The 16,466-nt window shown below is 45.3% G+C and overlaps 1 protein-coding gene across 2 annotated transcripts in view; it reads left to right on the forward strand.

The window, feature by feature from the left end:
- Positions 1–1,071: 1,071 nt before the first annotated feature.
- LOC119809593 (microtubule-associated serine/threonine-protein kinase 4) overlaps positions 1,072–16,466 on the forward strand; it is a 172,669-nt gene continuing 157,274 nt past the window's right edge. For both annotated transcript variants that reach the window (XM_038322502.1, XM_038322500.1), the window contains exon 1: positions 1,072–1,466. In XM_038322502.1, the coding sequence (XP_038178430.1) occupies positions 1,375–1,466 (92 nt within the window). In that variant the 5' untranslated portion in view covers positions 1,072–1,374. The remainder of the gene's footprint in view (positions 1,467–16,466) is intronic.

Genomic DNA, 16,466 nt, shown 5'->3' on the forward strand with positions numbered 1-16,466 from the left:
AAAAATTATCATTTTGGAGTCTTTGGGTGAGAAAAGACCACAAGATTTAATAATATATAATATATTAAATTAAAAGTAATTTAAATTGAAATTTTTTCTTTATATACTTTTTAATATTTGTGGTTTGAGAAATTATTTAAATATTGTGTGTTTCTTCAAAATGAATAACAATCAGATTCATCCCTTAATTCTGTTCCTTTCAAATTCTAACTTAATGGAAGGGGAAAGAATTGAAGTTGTTGAATCAGTTCCAGGTAGTATGTGTTAATGCGATAACCAACATGAACTAGATCCATCTTTCGAGTCCATGAGGCCAAACAGGTGTGCTCTGTGGTCGTCGGTCCAATGGATGTAAACTCGTGAATTTTGTGTCTCTGAGGTTTTTGGTGAGTGTAGTGGCTTGGCGTGTGCGTGTTTCTCCCAGACAACAGGTAGTGTCAGCTCCTGGTCATCAGGCACAATTGTGGCCTTCCCTCTGAATGTGCCAAGTCCTATGGTGACTCACCCAAGCCTTCAGGTGTGTACAGCACACACTCGTGTTCGGGCGGCGCAGCAGCTGGAGTTATTTATTTATTTTGAGGGACGGATCCATTTCAGACTCTGGGATAGGGGAGCTGCGAGGATGCTCCCTGTGCTGGCTCCTGGGCAGAGTACACTAGGGGGCCGCTCTTTTTCCCCCCCAGGAGGCCCAGCTGGGGACCGAGCCAGAGCCGGGCCAACCTCCTTCCAGCTGGACCCTACGTAAAGGTGTCAGATTCAAGTCCTCCCATAGGCCAATCTTCTAAAAGTGCGTTCAAGTTTCCATGGTGTTGGGTTTTTTTTTCTCCCAGACGGGGAGGGCAGGAGGAGCTTTTGCTGTACAAATTCTTTTCCTTGTATGTAGACGCTAAAAGGAAGCTTCGCACTGGGCATGTTCGGATGTGAATGGGTTTGCTGATAAGCAACAGCCTCCCGGAACCATAGACTTAAAATAGTCCTTCCACCACCTCCCCCCAGGAGCTGCAAATGGTATCTGCCAAACAGATGACAAAGTACCTTGGACTGAATCACACCGAGACAGCATTTTGAGCAGAACGCAGGCTAAACTCTTGTAATTACTGTTTATAGCTGGCCGAGGCTTCCTAGGAGAGGGCAAACACGAGAGGAAATAAGTTTCCTGAACCTTTCAGATGGCTGCGCACTAATTAAAGGCCAGCACGGGACGGGAAATTCTCAGACAGGCACTGAGTTGTTCCTGAGATCACAGTTCACCGCACGTTTTTCTCTGGAGGGAGCGAGTAGATAATTGGGATATCCCCCCCCCCTTTATTTTTCCTCCCATCTCCGTTTTGAACTCATGGCCTTGAACTCACAGTGAATTGAAGAAAGAAAGCGATGGATATGTCTGACCCCAATTTCTGGACTGTGCTCTCAAACTTTACTTTGCCTCATTTGAGGAGTGGGAACAGACTTCGGCGCACACAAAGGTAAAAAACGCGGGATCTTCCCCCGGAGTAGGGAAGGCTTTCTCTACCAGAGGCTGGGGGCTGCCGGGTCCTCACCGCACCTGGCATTTTGTTTGTTGGTGACAGTTTGTAAAGTTTGTACCTTTTGGGGGAGGGGGGCAATGTCTCTGTTTCAGTGGTTCCTCCCCTCTGCGGGGCTTCCTGGGGTTTCGTGAGCACGCTGCTCAGAATTCTTTTGCAGTGTGGATAATCAGACATTGCCTTGCAATGGGGTGCTTTGTCTCTGTCCATTTATCTACTTGTATTTTTATCATTTCATTCACCCAGACCTGGGCCTACTGGCATTCCTTATAGAGAGCCTTCCAGGGGCTCCCCTATGTCCGATATTCCATCTATCGTTTATAAGATGTGAATCTGTGTTGCAGAGATAACCCAGTGATCCTATTTCTCACTGAGTGCTTTTAAAGAAGATCTGTACAACTTTAGCGTTTTGACTTTTTACTGTCTTGCTGACATTTATTACTCAGATAGGGCTGGCCTTTCATTTGTACTATATATTTGACAGAATGGCTATAGGTGGGGTAGAGTTTGTTGAGAGTTGAGATGGGACTCCCTCTGCAAGTGAAAGGGAGGTCAGAGTGTGTTTGCAGATGGCTGGAGTGAGATTATGATTTAAAGGAGGCATGTCTCATCCCCATTTCCGGTAGCGTTGATGTTCTTTTAGAGGGTCCCACCCCCTCCATTGTGCAAATACAGATTCTTTTTTAAAATCAAAATTTGGTTTGGCATATACGTGCAAACATGCTTGAAACGGTCCAGCCAAATAAACAGGATGCCGACTATCAGATTTGGAACTCTGCAGTCTCTGTGCCCTGCTCTTTAGAGAAATACAAGAAAATAGCTTTTTTGGTGGAGCGCAATACCTGTAGCTATGGATAGTGTTAATGTGATGTGACGTGTATCCAAAAGTTAGTCATGTTTCTTTTTGAATTTTTAAGGTATTTTTGTAGCTTAGAGTACATACGCACACACATATACATATGCACATCCACAAATCATATACTATGCTAATCTCTCTCTCTCTCTCTCTCTCTCTCTCTCTCTCTCTCTCTGTGTGTGTGTGTGTGTGTGTGTGTGTGTGTGAGAGAGAGAGAGAGAGAGAGAGAGAGAGAGAGAGAGAGAGAGATCTGGAAGATTCTAAGATCATGTTAATGCAACTTGAACAATGCTGACGTCCCTAAATCCCATTGGATTCTCCAGCTGTTTTTCTTGTTTTATGGTATACCTGGGTTCAGATAATCTCTTAGGATTGCCTCACCCTCTTACACTGTGTCCTCCATGCTCCCAAATTTTCAACATAACAAGTAAAGTTGAGGAGAAATACAGAATCTCTGTGAATGGGCCATTGTGTCTCGCCATGCTAAATGCCAAGGTTCTCACCTGTTCTGTTTGGTTCGAGCATTTTGTTTCCCAGGAGGGCAGTCCTGACTGTGCCACAGTTCCGCCCTTACCTGGAGCCAGATAAAGAGGCCCTGCCATTGTACCTGTGTGTCTGGTCCTGAAAAGCAGGTGGAACCTTTCCTCGTCCCTGCCCACCTGTTGATGGTCCCATGGAAAGAGTCTGCTGCGTGAGGAATTCTTAGGCTGGACAGACCTGTGTCTTCGGACAGTATCTGGTCTAGCCTGCTCACTCCAATTAAGTCTGATGTAACCTGGGCCAGGAGAGTTGGGGAGAGCTGTTTCCACTCTCCAAGTCATGGACCTTTGTCTTCAGTTCAGGAACACAGAAAGATGGGTTCTCTTCTTCCTTTCTAGGAGTCTGGAGTTTGCATATGTGCCCCGCAGACCATCTCAGCAGTCACCCATCTACTTACTCTCTGTCAACAGGATAGCCTTGTTTTGTACTTGCTGATCTAGCGTCCCTGATCTAGAATGCTTAGAAACAATGCAGTTTTGATTTCAGGTATTTTTGGAGTTTGGAATATGTGCATAGATGTTACTAGTGGAACATCCCTAATTAGAACCCACTCTAAACCCCAAAATTTAGGAACGTACTCGGTTTATGATTTTTCTGGCAGTTTGGACTTTGAGTTCTCAGATGAGGGAGCTCAGCTTGTCTGTAGACATGGAAGGTTGAAAGGGCAGAGACCCTCCTGTGGTGTGTGTGGCTGTGCAGGTCAGCTGTGTCTTTCCCCAAGCATGTGGGGAATGTGTGCCTATCCTGTGGCCTTCCCTTTCTGGGGTGTCTCTTAATGGATCCAGATCCTGATTTTTCCAAGTCTCTCTCTATATATGGGAAGTCTGTCCTTTCCAAGGGATCCCTCTATTCCTGAGTGTGCTGTCCTTTCTACTGGGCTACTGTCCTGACTGCACACTAGCTGACTTGTGTGATAGATGTTACTTTTTCTGGTTCACATTGAACTTTGCCTTAACCTCTTAGGAAATACCAACTTCTTAGGAGTGAAATTTAGCTGTAAGCCTGTCAGTGAGCATCATAGAACTCATTGGGATAGGAAGGATGTACCACTTAAACAGAAGATTGGATGCTTCTTCATCCTCACCATAAAAACCTCAACTATGGCAGATGCTGTCACCATGCAAGCCATGGGTTTGCTTCATCACAGTTGTCCTGCTGGTCCAGCATAGCACGACCTTGTTCATTTCTCCGTTCACACCAACTCAGCGTCCTGCCTGGCCTGAAACTCCTGGAGTTCCCGGGGAAAGGGACTCACAGATTGACTTTCACACATAGATATTTAGGGTGGGCACTGAAATCCTTGTACACCAAATGTGGTACAGCCACGGGAGGCATGCGTTGTCTGAGTATATGCAGACTAAAGACCAGAGTCCTTTGGAAATGATTCCTGTGTAGCTGTCTGTCCATACACCTTCCTTCTTTCCCCCACTTCCTCAAACCATCTCAATCCCACTGTTCCATTGCATTGAAAGACACAGATCTGAACTTCATAGACAGGCTCTTCCCAGCTTCTCAGCTCAGAACGGAGTAAATGCTGCATGTGACTTTAACTTCATTGATCTGTAGATATGCCTGCCATCCATTGAGAATCCCTTACAATGGAAAGGAGCTGCGGGCATCTCAGCACCTGTTCGGGTGCATTTTCTTTTCCCATTGGATTAAAAACTTGGTGAAGAGGAGGTAAAGTGTCCTGCAGCCATGTGTCCTCTGGGTCACATGCTTCTGGGTTTCCGGGTTGGTCTTTGCTTGTCCTGAAATGCTCTAGAGGGCCTGGAGGTGCTTGATTTTTAACTTTCTCTCTCTCCCTCTCTCTCCCTCCCTCTCTCTCTTTCTCTCTCTCTCTCTCTCTCTCTCTCTCTCTCTCTCTCTCTCTCTCTCTCTCTCTTTCTTTCTTTCTCTTTTTCTCTCTCTCATTTGTTACTGTTTTTGCTTTTTTTGAGTCAGGGTTTCTCTGTGTAACAGTTCTGGCTGTCTTAGAACTCACTTTGTAGACCAGGCTGGCCTTGAACTCATGGAGGTCCACCTGTCTCTGCCTCCCAAGTACTGGGATTAATGGTGTGTGCCACTACTGCCTGGGGATTTTTAACTGTCAGTTTCCCTAATCTGACATGTTGTCATTATTGGCTTAGGTGTTTTTCTCCAAACCCTAATGACAGCCCCTCCCTGGCCAAATCAAGAAAACCTTTCTCCAGGCGAACTTTCTCTAGTTCACTCGATCACATCGAGCAAATCTTCCAAATATATTTTCTGAGGATTCCAACTTGTAAGAACCAAGGACTAAAACAAGTTTTCTTGCTCTTGTTTTGTTTTGCTTTTTTCCTCATTTTCTGAGTTTGCATTACTTAGGGTTTTTCTGAGCAGCAGGCACGTGCAAGGATTTTTAACTCATAATTGTCAAAACAGATTGAATCTTTGTGAACACTGCCCCTTCCCTTCAGGAACATCTGTAGGATTTGGGGTTTTTCTGTTTGTTTTGGTCAAGCATAATATGAGAAAGATGGAAAATGGATTTTCGTTCTGCCCTGACATCCATGGTAGCATCCACAGTAAACTTCCAGCTCACCTCTCTGGTTGGAAGTCCAGGTGAGTCGACAGGTGTTGAGCATCTGCTGCGTACCTGGGGGTGTGGCTCAAAGCCGAGAGCTCGGTGCATGCTTTCTGTGAAACATGCAGAGAACATCCTTATAAACCAAGGCCACAGTAAGTCGCAGACACACTGGGACAAACGCGAGACTTGGATCCAGGGAGCCAGGAGAGGGGGTCCTGAAAGATAAGCTGATATTTCGCAGATAGGATAGGGTCCTCTCAAAGTGGGCAGAAATGCTGTTAACAAAGGCTTAGTGACTGTGGCGATGCAGACATCGAGGAAGACTCACAGCTGATTCTTGTTGGAGCAGAAAGATGGAGAGCGTGAATGGGCGGTGCCCGAGCTGCACTGTGAAAAGGCGCGGATGCAGAGGGCGGAGCTGAACTTAGTGCGCTTGAGTTTAACCCTGGACCCCGTGGTGCTGGGCCAGTGCGCTCCTGAACTTGAGTTACTCCGTCTTTGAAATAGGGAGAGGTGACTTCCTTATTGGGTTATGTGTGCGAGTGTCGTCACTGTTTCCTTCCATCCCTACCAGGGTCTGCTCTGCTGCCTTCTCATCTCCCCTCAGCTCCAGCTTGGCTAATGAGCCTTTCATTTTCCTAATGCAATTACTGGTGAATAAAACCTCCAAGTAAATCTTCGCTGTTGACATCACCACTGTCATGCCGGCCCGGGGATGAGTAGTCTGTGATGTGGCTGAGGAGAGCTGAGGGAGTGTATGATCCAGTGGAGGAAGGGGGACGTCTGGTGCTTCTGCAGAGCTCTGGTCAGTAAGCCGCTGCATTAGCCTCTCGGAAACGTTTTTTTTTTTTTTTCTAAGTTTAAAACAAAGAGAAGTGAAAGATACAAAGTTGATGGGAGTCAGTGAGCCATTGGCTCTGAGGGGGCAACTGAGGATTCCATGATGGCTCTGGCAAGTGTTTCTGGCTTGAGGGCCATGTGGGTGGCACTCTGGCACCACCAAACCTGTGACAGTGGGGGATGGGAGAAGAGAGGGGAACCTATACTTGGAGTTGCTCCTTCTATCCCAAGGACAGTGGAAAACACATTTGGGGACTTTGATTGTGTTCTAAGGACCACAGAGAATTTGTTCCTGCCTTCAGTTCCGGCTGAGGCAAGGCGTGCGTTAGTGGGTGATCAGGCACTGTGCCTCACCCTCACCAGTAAACAGATAGCTAAAAAAGCCATTGCCAAATTGAGGTCAGTGTTCCGACAGCTGTAAGCAAGAACTTAGAGAGAGAGAGAGTAACCTTGTGGGCGTGGAGTGGGGGCTGCTTTGAATGCTTTGGCCAGGGAAGGTCTTTTGCAAAGGTAATGTTTAAAGGGAGACAGAAGGCCGTGGGAAACATCTGGGGGCAACTGTCTGGGAACATCAAAGGCTCTGAAGCAGGACAAAACGAAAGTCCCTGGACAGAAAGTTGAAATTTAGGTATAGGGAGGGCATTGACCTGGAAGTCATCGTTTATACCCCGGGAGGTGTAAATTAACATAATCTGAGAGAGAAACAGAGCCTCATTGAGGGGGTGAGCAGAGATGAGGCTGGGGACAGAAGAGATGACTCTCAAGGGGGAAACGTCCCCTAAGGATGAAGGGTGTCTGCATGTGTGTTGTCCATGGCACGTGGGGTCCTCAGTGCCCACAGCATCAGCAGCTGTCCGATGATGCTCAGAGCAGACATTTGACAAGCAGGAATGGAGTGAAGCCAGGAAATGCAGACGGGGTGGTGACCACTTTCTGTGGGCAGCTAGATCCAGTGGTCATACATCATCATAGCACGTCTTAGACGTCCAGGCAGCCCAGCAGCCTTCTTGAATCACTTCCCCTGACTCACTGTTGCTCCCTCCATGGCTGCCTCATCCCCAGAACTGGCAGTGACAGAAGTTTCCTTTTTCTCTTCTCCCTGGAAGCTCAGGTTCCTCCCACAGCCCGTGAGTCTCCCCTTCCCGCCCCTGCTGACAGCTGGGGTTTCTCTTGAAAGCCTTGAGTCAACTGGGTGTGGTGGCCTCCTCAGGAGGACGAGGCAGGGGGATTGCTGCAAGTGTGATGCTGGCTTGGTCTGCACGGTGAGCTTTCAGACTAGCCGGGGCTGAACAGTGAGACTATCCCCAAATACACATACGCACCCATACAAAGCTTTATGTCTTGGCATCCCCAAATCCCCTCACCGTCTGGGAGCTCCCTCCTGAGCCCTGGCAGCAGGCCTTTCCCCTGTAGCTGGTTCCACAGGTGGCTGAAACCTGGCCCCACGAGTAGCTCCTCCTTCCTTGCCTCTCCACGCCTGACCTGCAGGCTCGGCCCAGCCCTGAGTCCCTGGGCCCATTTCCCTCCCACTCCTTGCCTTGCCCAGGCCTGTTTCATAACTGCTTCCTTTCATCCCTAGGTCTTCCTGTTCTCCATTCTACCTTGCCTATTGCTGCAGGCCTCGCCCTGCCATTCTCTCATCCACACTGAGCTCCAACTTGGCTAATGTGCCCTGGAGCTGTCTTGTAGCCCCTCCCTAGTGCCACACCCTGCCCAACCTTTTCGATGAACACTCCAGCCAGGAAAGAGAGGGCGCTTCTCCAAGACCTTGGCATTTATGGTTCTTAATACGCTGTGCTGAGGGCTTAGGCTTCCTCATAGAACAGGGCGTTTTTTACTGACTCTGAGCTTCCCCTTAAAGTCGACCAGATCCTAGCAATCAGGAGACAAAGGCAGGTGGATCTCTATGGGCTCAAGGCCAGTCTGGCTTAGAAGAGGAGCTCCCAGGTTGTCTGGGGAGCCCTGGGACGTTCAGGTGAGGGGAGAGGAAGGCCAGGAGTGGGAGAGCAGCGCCAGTAGAGAGGGATGTGGAAAAGTGGACCAAGGAGGTTTCCAAAGAAACTTCTTGAAAACAAACCATGAGAATGTGAAGGTGTACTTTGAGGAGAGGTGTGAAGTCTTCATCCTGTAACTGAATAGCGCTGGATACTGTGTTTGGGCTTCTCTGTCTGGCTGTTTTATGTCTCAGGAGCCTGTGATAGGGAGGTAGTATATTCCTATATTAATACAGGCAGGTCAAAAGTGGGGATCGAATGTGTGAATCTTTTATGATTTTGCTTTGCTTTCTTTACAAGTCCATCTTGGTATCAGGAGTTTGAATAGTATCTTTAAAGCAGGGGAGTCATAACTTTGAGATAGAGACTAAAAAGCTGATAGATGTTGGCATCAAGAAATCCCGAGTCCCTGTGTGAGGACATCCATAGAGAAAAAGGCCTGGTGTTGCGCTGGCGCTGCATAACTCTGGGTAGCCATCACCTTTGTATTGGTTAGAAGAGAAGTGGCTCATCTCTTAGGAAGATTCAGCTCGGAGTCTCTGAACCCCCTAACATGGTCCTGGGCACACCCAGCTCTAGTGTGAGCATGCACAGAGCTATTCTAACCTGACCTAGCTGTTAGATGTCATCCAGTCATTGGAATATGACATCATGATAACTGAATAATCTCTTTGAAAGGTAAATAGAAGAGCCAAGATATTTAAGAAAGGTCCCGGGGCTACCAGGATGAAAGTAGAATGGGGTGAATAACCCCACCTATTAAACCGTCACTCTTTGTCAGCAGAAACCGGCAATATATTAATATGTGTTTCTCATGGTACATGGGTGCATTTTGTAACTAGAGAAATTTCTAAATAAAAGTTCCCATTTCTAAATAAAAGTTCCCACGGGCTGTTAATATTTGTAGTTCAGATACTTTCTGTTTTCTTTCTCCTTTATCTGCCTGGAAAGTAGGGACGGTCCATTTAGAACTTAGCTGTAAATTGTAAAAATGTTGACCTTAATCCTTGTTATAGAATAGGAGGACCTGAGGGAGTTTTAGCTAGACTTAATGGCTATTGGGCATGCTTATTAGAGAAGGTAATTACACTGATGTCAAACCGAACAGTCATATTGTTTCGCCATAAAGAAAAGAAGAACTTAGAGCAGAGTTTAGGCTTTGATCAGCCTTGCCGGTAAAATGGATTTCTAGGAGTAGGCAGCGTTAATGTTTATCTCCTCTCTGAAGCACCCCATTGTTTGCTTTATTGTAGAACCCTGGGGATTTCTCCATCCCGGTCCTGTTTTGGTCTTCAGTTTATTAGTGGCTGTGGTTTTGTTAGTGTAGTGTCTTTTGTCCACTGTGATGTCAGGTAAAATGCACATCTCAACATAAGAGCTCAACCTCCTCAGAGCTCAGCACCAGTTCCCCACGACTCTGGAGTTCCTAACCTGACATAGATGTTTATATTGCAAGTGTCTTTTGGAATAATGAAGTCGATTCCAGGCAAATCACCGGGGTGGTGACACTCACCTGATGGATCACATGGCTGAAGCCTCCTGTGGTCATGGGACTCAAGGGAGGAAAACTGAGCTCAGCAGGCCCATTTTTCTCGATGAGTACTGTAGAAGCTTGTTTGGCTATGCTTCATTCTGTCTAATTTTAAATGTTATGGCACAGGTTGATGTCTCAGAATTGACTGTGTCGGCTCCTTAAGAGTCACTCTTGGAGGATTACCTACCCACCACTGACTTCCTTGGCTGTTAAATCTGAAGGAAGTCACTGCACCTAAACCTTACATAAAAATATGTATGCCCCATTCGCATTCAACATGTGTTTCTTGTAGAATGCACTATGCTGGATGTCTCTACATTGGAAATTACAGTTAATAAATGTTTGATTTTATAGATTCATGGAGAGCTGGGTAGGGAGAGTATGTTTGTCGTGGGAAAAGCTACCAAGTGAGGAAAACTCTCTAGGAAATGCCAAATGAACCCTTTGTACTGTAAAACAATAGCCATTAAGTGGCTATTATGTAATGTTGTTTCCTAAGTCTGAGTTTGATGGCTTGTTGATCTTGGACCTTGAGAAAGAATTCCTGTAAAAGTATTACTTTGACTTGGCTAAATTCTAGACTTTTGATGCAAAAACCAAAAGGATCTTCCAAATAGGTTACCTAGACCAATCACCAGGCACCAGAGTTAATGATAGATGGAGTCGATTTGATGTTCGCATGGGGATCCATTATCCATTTACCTCCCTTCATCCTAATGCCCAGCCACATAAACAGGTAACTCATTCACCCCAAACGAGCTTTGCTGTACTTCTCTAGAGGGCAGGCAGGTGGCCAGTCACCTGCGTGTCACCTGCCTTGGCATCTTGAACAAATGGTTGTGCATTTACATTTCCTGTCTACAGTAGTTCCCTGAATGGGGAGAGATCTCAGTGGCAGATGGGCATGGAGGGAGGTTCAGGCTGCTTTGGGTGGACGTTTGCATGACAGATTCTGTGGGAGAAACTGGTGTGCTTATGAATCATAATGCTCCGTGTGTTTTGGGGGATCTGTGTCTGGGGTTAGATGTTTAGGTCACGACATTAGTAAGCACCGGCTGCCACATTTTTAGTGTGTACCTTTACTCCTCAGTAGATGGAAGTTGGGCAATTAGCCTTAGAAATCAAGAATTTTAAGCTCGGAAAACAATGTTGCTTTTCTTTTTAAAAATTTTAATTAATTTAGTATTTCGTTAATTAGTTTAGTATGTGTGCATGCATGGGCGTGTGTGTGTGTGTGTTTCTGAGTGGACATAGCAGAGGACAACTTTCAAGAGTCCCTTCTCTCCTTCCAATATGTAGGTCCCAGGGATTGATCTCAGATCTACAATGCTTTTTTTTTTTTTTTTAACCTACTAAGCCATCTCTCCAGCCCAGTGGCACCTCCTTAAGAATTCAGGCCTAGATTGGAGACCTGCTCCCTTTAGCCCATTTCTTAGATCTGATTGCTTTGATGCCAACTCCTACCAGGCAGGTTTTCGGGTTTTTTGACATTGTGAAGATTGTGTATCACTTAATACCTTCCTTACAGGAGCTCCCTATGAGCAGTCTGGGGAGTTCTTCCCTGTTGAGAAATCCCCTTAAATATTAGTCTCCCATCCCGCATCACGCTTGGGGTAAACTGTGGGTTACAATACAGGTACTTAACTTGTTACCCCTTCGTGTGATACCACAATTTTATGACATTCCTGGGCTCTAAGCACATTTGTGGAATGGGACCCAGGTTGGGAATCCATGAGGGAAAAGGGTTCTGACTCTTGGCGCCAAGAGACAGTCAGAGGTATTGAATCAAAGCCAGAGTAAATATATGTGCCCTTTACACTTTCTTTCAGTTAGCAGAAATCACTTCTAAACACTTGCTCTGGCATTAAGGAAGCTCGTCATGACCTATTGTTCAGAGAGGTTGGAGTCCTGCGGTAAGCCAGTTCTTTAGTTCCCGTGTGAGTGGCATACTCAGCCAGAAGCTGGAGAGACAGCCTGCGTTTGCAAACCTTCCATTCTTATAGGTGTGTCCAGCAGGCAGTGGCTTGTAGCTGTTCCTTCAGCCACTTAACAGGTTTGATTTCAAATCTATTTAATAGAGAAACTAATATGGTTGGAGGGTATTCATGGCCCAGCATGAATGGACTTCGATGGGAAGTCCCAGGTGTGTATGCATCTTAAATGCTACGTTAACGTCATTAGACTAAAGTGCTTTTGGATTTGCTGTTGCTTTGTTCTGTCTGTCTGCTCATCACAGATGAGGGTTTAAAGATGCACTAGGACTTAGATCAAGGAGGGTGGGAACCTCAGTCCCGAGGCTAGGTAACTCCTTTTGCTACCTTACAAGCTCTAAAGAGAAGCCAAGTGTTTGTAAACTGGGCCAGAAGACAGGGAAGCCAAGCTCGGGAGGAGTTACCTCGGAAACATGGGAAGTTAATTACAGTTAAAAATACTTAAGGGGGTGACTTATGAGTCACACATCTCTATGTGACCCTTTTACTGCTCTGGGAGGTTGCAGATGAGCCTGAATCACCCTCTGAAACCTGATAACCTAATAACCTAATTGCACTGTTTGACTTCTATGGACGGAGGAGGCCCAGGGCTCGCCACATTGCCACAGTTTTTTGTTTCTGTCCCCAGTACTCATGCAGTGCCTTTTGCATAACATGACCAGGGTTATGATAACTCTCTGGGACGCAAAGATGGTATACGACACGCCCCTTTTAATTAAGTAGCCCAGTTCAGTGGGGTTACAAAGAAATGTAGACAAATAATTATAGTGGTGTACAATGACCAGCAGCCTCGGCTAAGGGGGAGGGACAGGAAGAATATCTGCCGAGGGCGTCTGATAGGAATGGCACTACATCCTCACATGGTGCTGCAGAGGTGACAGTGTCATAGCGACGATACAGATGACAAGTGGAGACTCAGAGAAATGATGCAGTGGTCCCCACCTCTCACCAGGGTTAAGTGGTGAGTACTGGTGGGAGCTTGGTCACCCAGATTCCCGTGGAAGTGGGCTGCAGCAGTGGTCTAATTAGTGAAAATAATGTTGGCAGAGCAAGGCTATGGTGTGTGAATTTTACGGAACAAGCAACCGCTTGGTGATTTGGGAGATATTTGTGGCTCAGAGAGCTCCGATAATTTTGAACTTTGCTATAGAAATGCCACCTGCTGTCTGAGGGGAGGGAGGGAAAAGCAGAAGTAGGGTTTACTTTGTTTTAAAATTGCCACCTGCTGCTTCTCCTTCCCATTAGTGGAAATTGTATATGTACGCTCCAGCAATTTCCCCGTCTTAAAGCATCACGGCTTATAATGGTGTTTGAGTGGGCTTGTGCATTTCCAGGGAGGCCTTCCTGAGGATGAGGCTCTGAACAGCTGCTGTTTTACAACCTTTTCAGGGAGGAACTCCCCCACTGCACCCAGCCTTAGTTTCCCGAGATTCCCCTCTGTTATAAAGGCCTGCGCGTTCTCATGAGCGTGGGTGTTCTGAACGTATCTGAAATCCCTGCCTGTGGGATGGTGCATGTAGTTCGTGGCCTAGAACAGAAAAAAGTTCTTGCATCTTATTTGGCAGTGCCAGGAGAATACCAGGAAGAAAGAAGAAAATATGCTAAGCTAATTTCTTAAGAGGGCCATGGTTGATGATACTTAGTTAAATACACTTTTCCTCTGAGAAAAATCACTGTATTGAGAGATCGAAGAAGTAACTGCTTTGAAATGTATAAAACAACTCTATCAGAATAAACTATAGTTTACAGCATACAGAAGACACAAGTACTGTGTCCAAAATTCTCTAAAGCACCAGAGCCCCTTTTCTCGAACTTGAGCCCTTACTAAGGAAGTATTGCCCCTTTCTAAAGAGGGTAGGAGATCAGTCTCCCTTTGGGGTCCTGTTTAACTGCTAAAGGTGTTTTCGTGACTACTGACCTGAGTCCAAGAGCGCTTCAGATGCCTTCACATAAGGAGGTAGTGGTAGAGCTAACTTACTGTAGAGAAAGTTCAGACAGCAGTGTGTTTCATTTTGTTCTGAAAAATTGTTTATTAATATAGTTTAGAGATGGCCAAGTTCCCTTTGTAGATACTGTGTTAACTAAGTTCTAACAGTTAACAGTCACTAATTCCAAAAGGAATATATAGAATATTTCTGTTCCTTCAACAAGTTTCAGATATTTTAATGATATGATCATATTAATATAGGATCAGAAGGATACTCTTATTTTGCCCCTGTACCCTTTTTGTTTCAACAAAGATCTTTATTAAACTTACAGTTGCTCAGCCTGGTGCTGTGGCTCATGCCTGTAATTCCAGCACTCAAGGCTAAAGCAGAAAAATTGAAAGACTGTGGCTAGCCTGGGCTGCCTAGTGAGTTCCAGGACCCTATCTCTGAAACAGTAACAACAACAGCAATAGTTTCTCCCAAAGGTCCTTCCCTCCTGTTTCCAGGTTGCATCCAGAGTACCCTGCTACATTTATCATCCATTTTAAACTTAATTATTATGGGAAAATAACAACATATGGTTGTTAATGTCAAATGAAGTAGCAGGAAGATGCACAATAGTGAGATGTTTAAAAGAAAAGCATAACCATGGATTTGAGTGGTTCATATTAATATATAATAGCCCCTTTGATGCTAGCATAGATGAAGTTACTAGAAACCTATAGATAAGTAGTTTGGCAAGTAGGAAATGCTTAAAAATAATTTGGGGTTGTTATTTGGGGTGGAAACAGGACCAGGAAGGAGAAATTTTTACTTAGACTATGTGCGTGTGCAGGGCCAGGGGTTTGGAGTGTGGATTGTGGGTACTGGTAAATTCTGAAAGCATGGAATCTGTGTAGAAAGAGAAGAGTGAACAAAACATGCATCTTACGAGGATGGACTTTGAAGGGCCTTATTTGCTTTGTAAACAACCAAGGCTTTCCAATGTTTTACTGTATTTAAAGTTCAGGGAAGTTTGTGTAGCACTGAAGTGTTAACTTGACACCTGCACTTGACAAGAATGAGGAAGATAAAATCACACTAAGGAGAAAAATTACCCCCAAAGCCAATGCTTGGATAAAAGCAGGTTTAAAACCATGTAGGTTTTGTTTTTCTCTGTGACTATTTGCATAAATGAGTATCATAAATATCATATCATAAATGAGTATCTTTTTCTACCACCTGTTTTATTATCTGTTTCCCCCTTTTGAGATCTTTCTAAATACCTAAATTTACAGCGGTTCGATTTATAGAAAATCTAAGAAATAGCTGTGAAAGACTGTGGGAACCAGGCTTGGTGGTCACTGATGTAATCCCAGCTCACTGGGAGGCTGAGGCTTGAGGATTACAAGTTCAGTGCCTGCATGGGCTGTAGAGTGAGCTCAGAATCAACTTGATGGACTTAGTGAGGCCTTAGGTCAAAATAAAAAGTCAAAATATGGCTAGGGGTGTAGCTTCGCAGCAGATGATTGCCTTGGCATCTGCAAAATCCTGGGTTCAATCACAGGTTCCGAAAAACCAAAACTAAATAAAACGGGATCAAGGAAAAGAAGGGGGAATGATGGAGTCCTGGATGTGTCCGCAGCCTCTGTCTTGGTACCCAGCTGTGTCGTGGTGGCTGTCATGCAGCTGTCTAAGGTCTCACATCTTAGGTCCTACTCTCTTCTTGCCCTTCGGTCTCGGGAAGCACCCAGTTTCATAGGATTATTAATGCTGGCTCCAGTTCCAGCTGCCACCTCCCCACAGGCTTAAATGTTAAATTTCAAGATCTCAACTTTATCCCTTATGCATGCGAGCAGGCTTGCCAGGTGGCAGGCCAATTAATATACTTTTGTAAGGTGCAGAAATGCTGCTTTTTCATAGGGGAACAATGAATCCATCTGCTCCACCTCTTTCTTTTTTTCCCCATTCTTGGTGGGAAAGAATTTTAATTTTCAGAAATAAATTATACAACTGTAAATGATATTTCTTGTTTGTTTGTTTGTTTTAAAAGGACTGTAGTTTTAATCATGGAAACCTCTGTTGAACTGTTTCTTCCATGCTATATTTTAAAATTTATACACAGATGTAGAAGTTCATACAGGGAATTACTTTTTTTTTTTTAAGTTGGGTGTATTGCATTTTATGTTAAATGAGCCGGCCAAGAACATAGAGTTGACACCCTCTCCTACTGTAAGAAGAGAAAATTAATGTTTAGCTACCAAAGCAAGTGACAGAGATGGACTTGAGCCTTGCCGTCAGGTTTCAGGTAGCACAACCATGGTGAAAGCCGAATCTTTAATCCCTCAAGGAGTGAAGGGAAGGGGGGAGGACCAGGTTAAGGTTCACTCATAGATATCGTCCGTTTTGTTTTCCCTTGAGCTCCAGGCACTAATCTCTGCCCGTGGAGCTCACAGTTTCCTTTTGCTCAGGAGTGGAAGTTCCGAGTAGTGGGTAATGCTCGCTTCTTTGCTTGTCTGCCTCTCCTCCCGTCGGTCACGGAGTCTAAAGACCAAATGCCACATTCCTTCCTCACACATCTGTATGGGTCAGTCCACAGGACAGGTGCAGATCAGTGGGCTTAGTTCACAAAATTTGAGAGGGTTAAAAGTCCAAGGAGCTGACCACGTTTTAAATTGGCCATCATCTGCACAGGATGACAAAGAACTTGACACCTTTCCCCTAGAATGT

The sequence above is a fragment of the Arvicola amphibius genome, chromosome 3, assembly GCF_903992535.2.
Source record: "Arvicola amphibius chromosome 3, mArvAmp1.2, whole genome shotgun sequence".
NCBI classification, from domain to species: Eukaryota; Metazoa; Chordata; class Mammalia; order Rodentia; family Cricetidae; genus Arvicola; species Arvicola amphibius.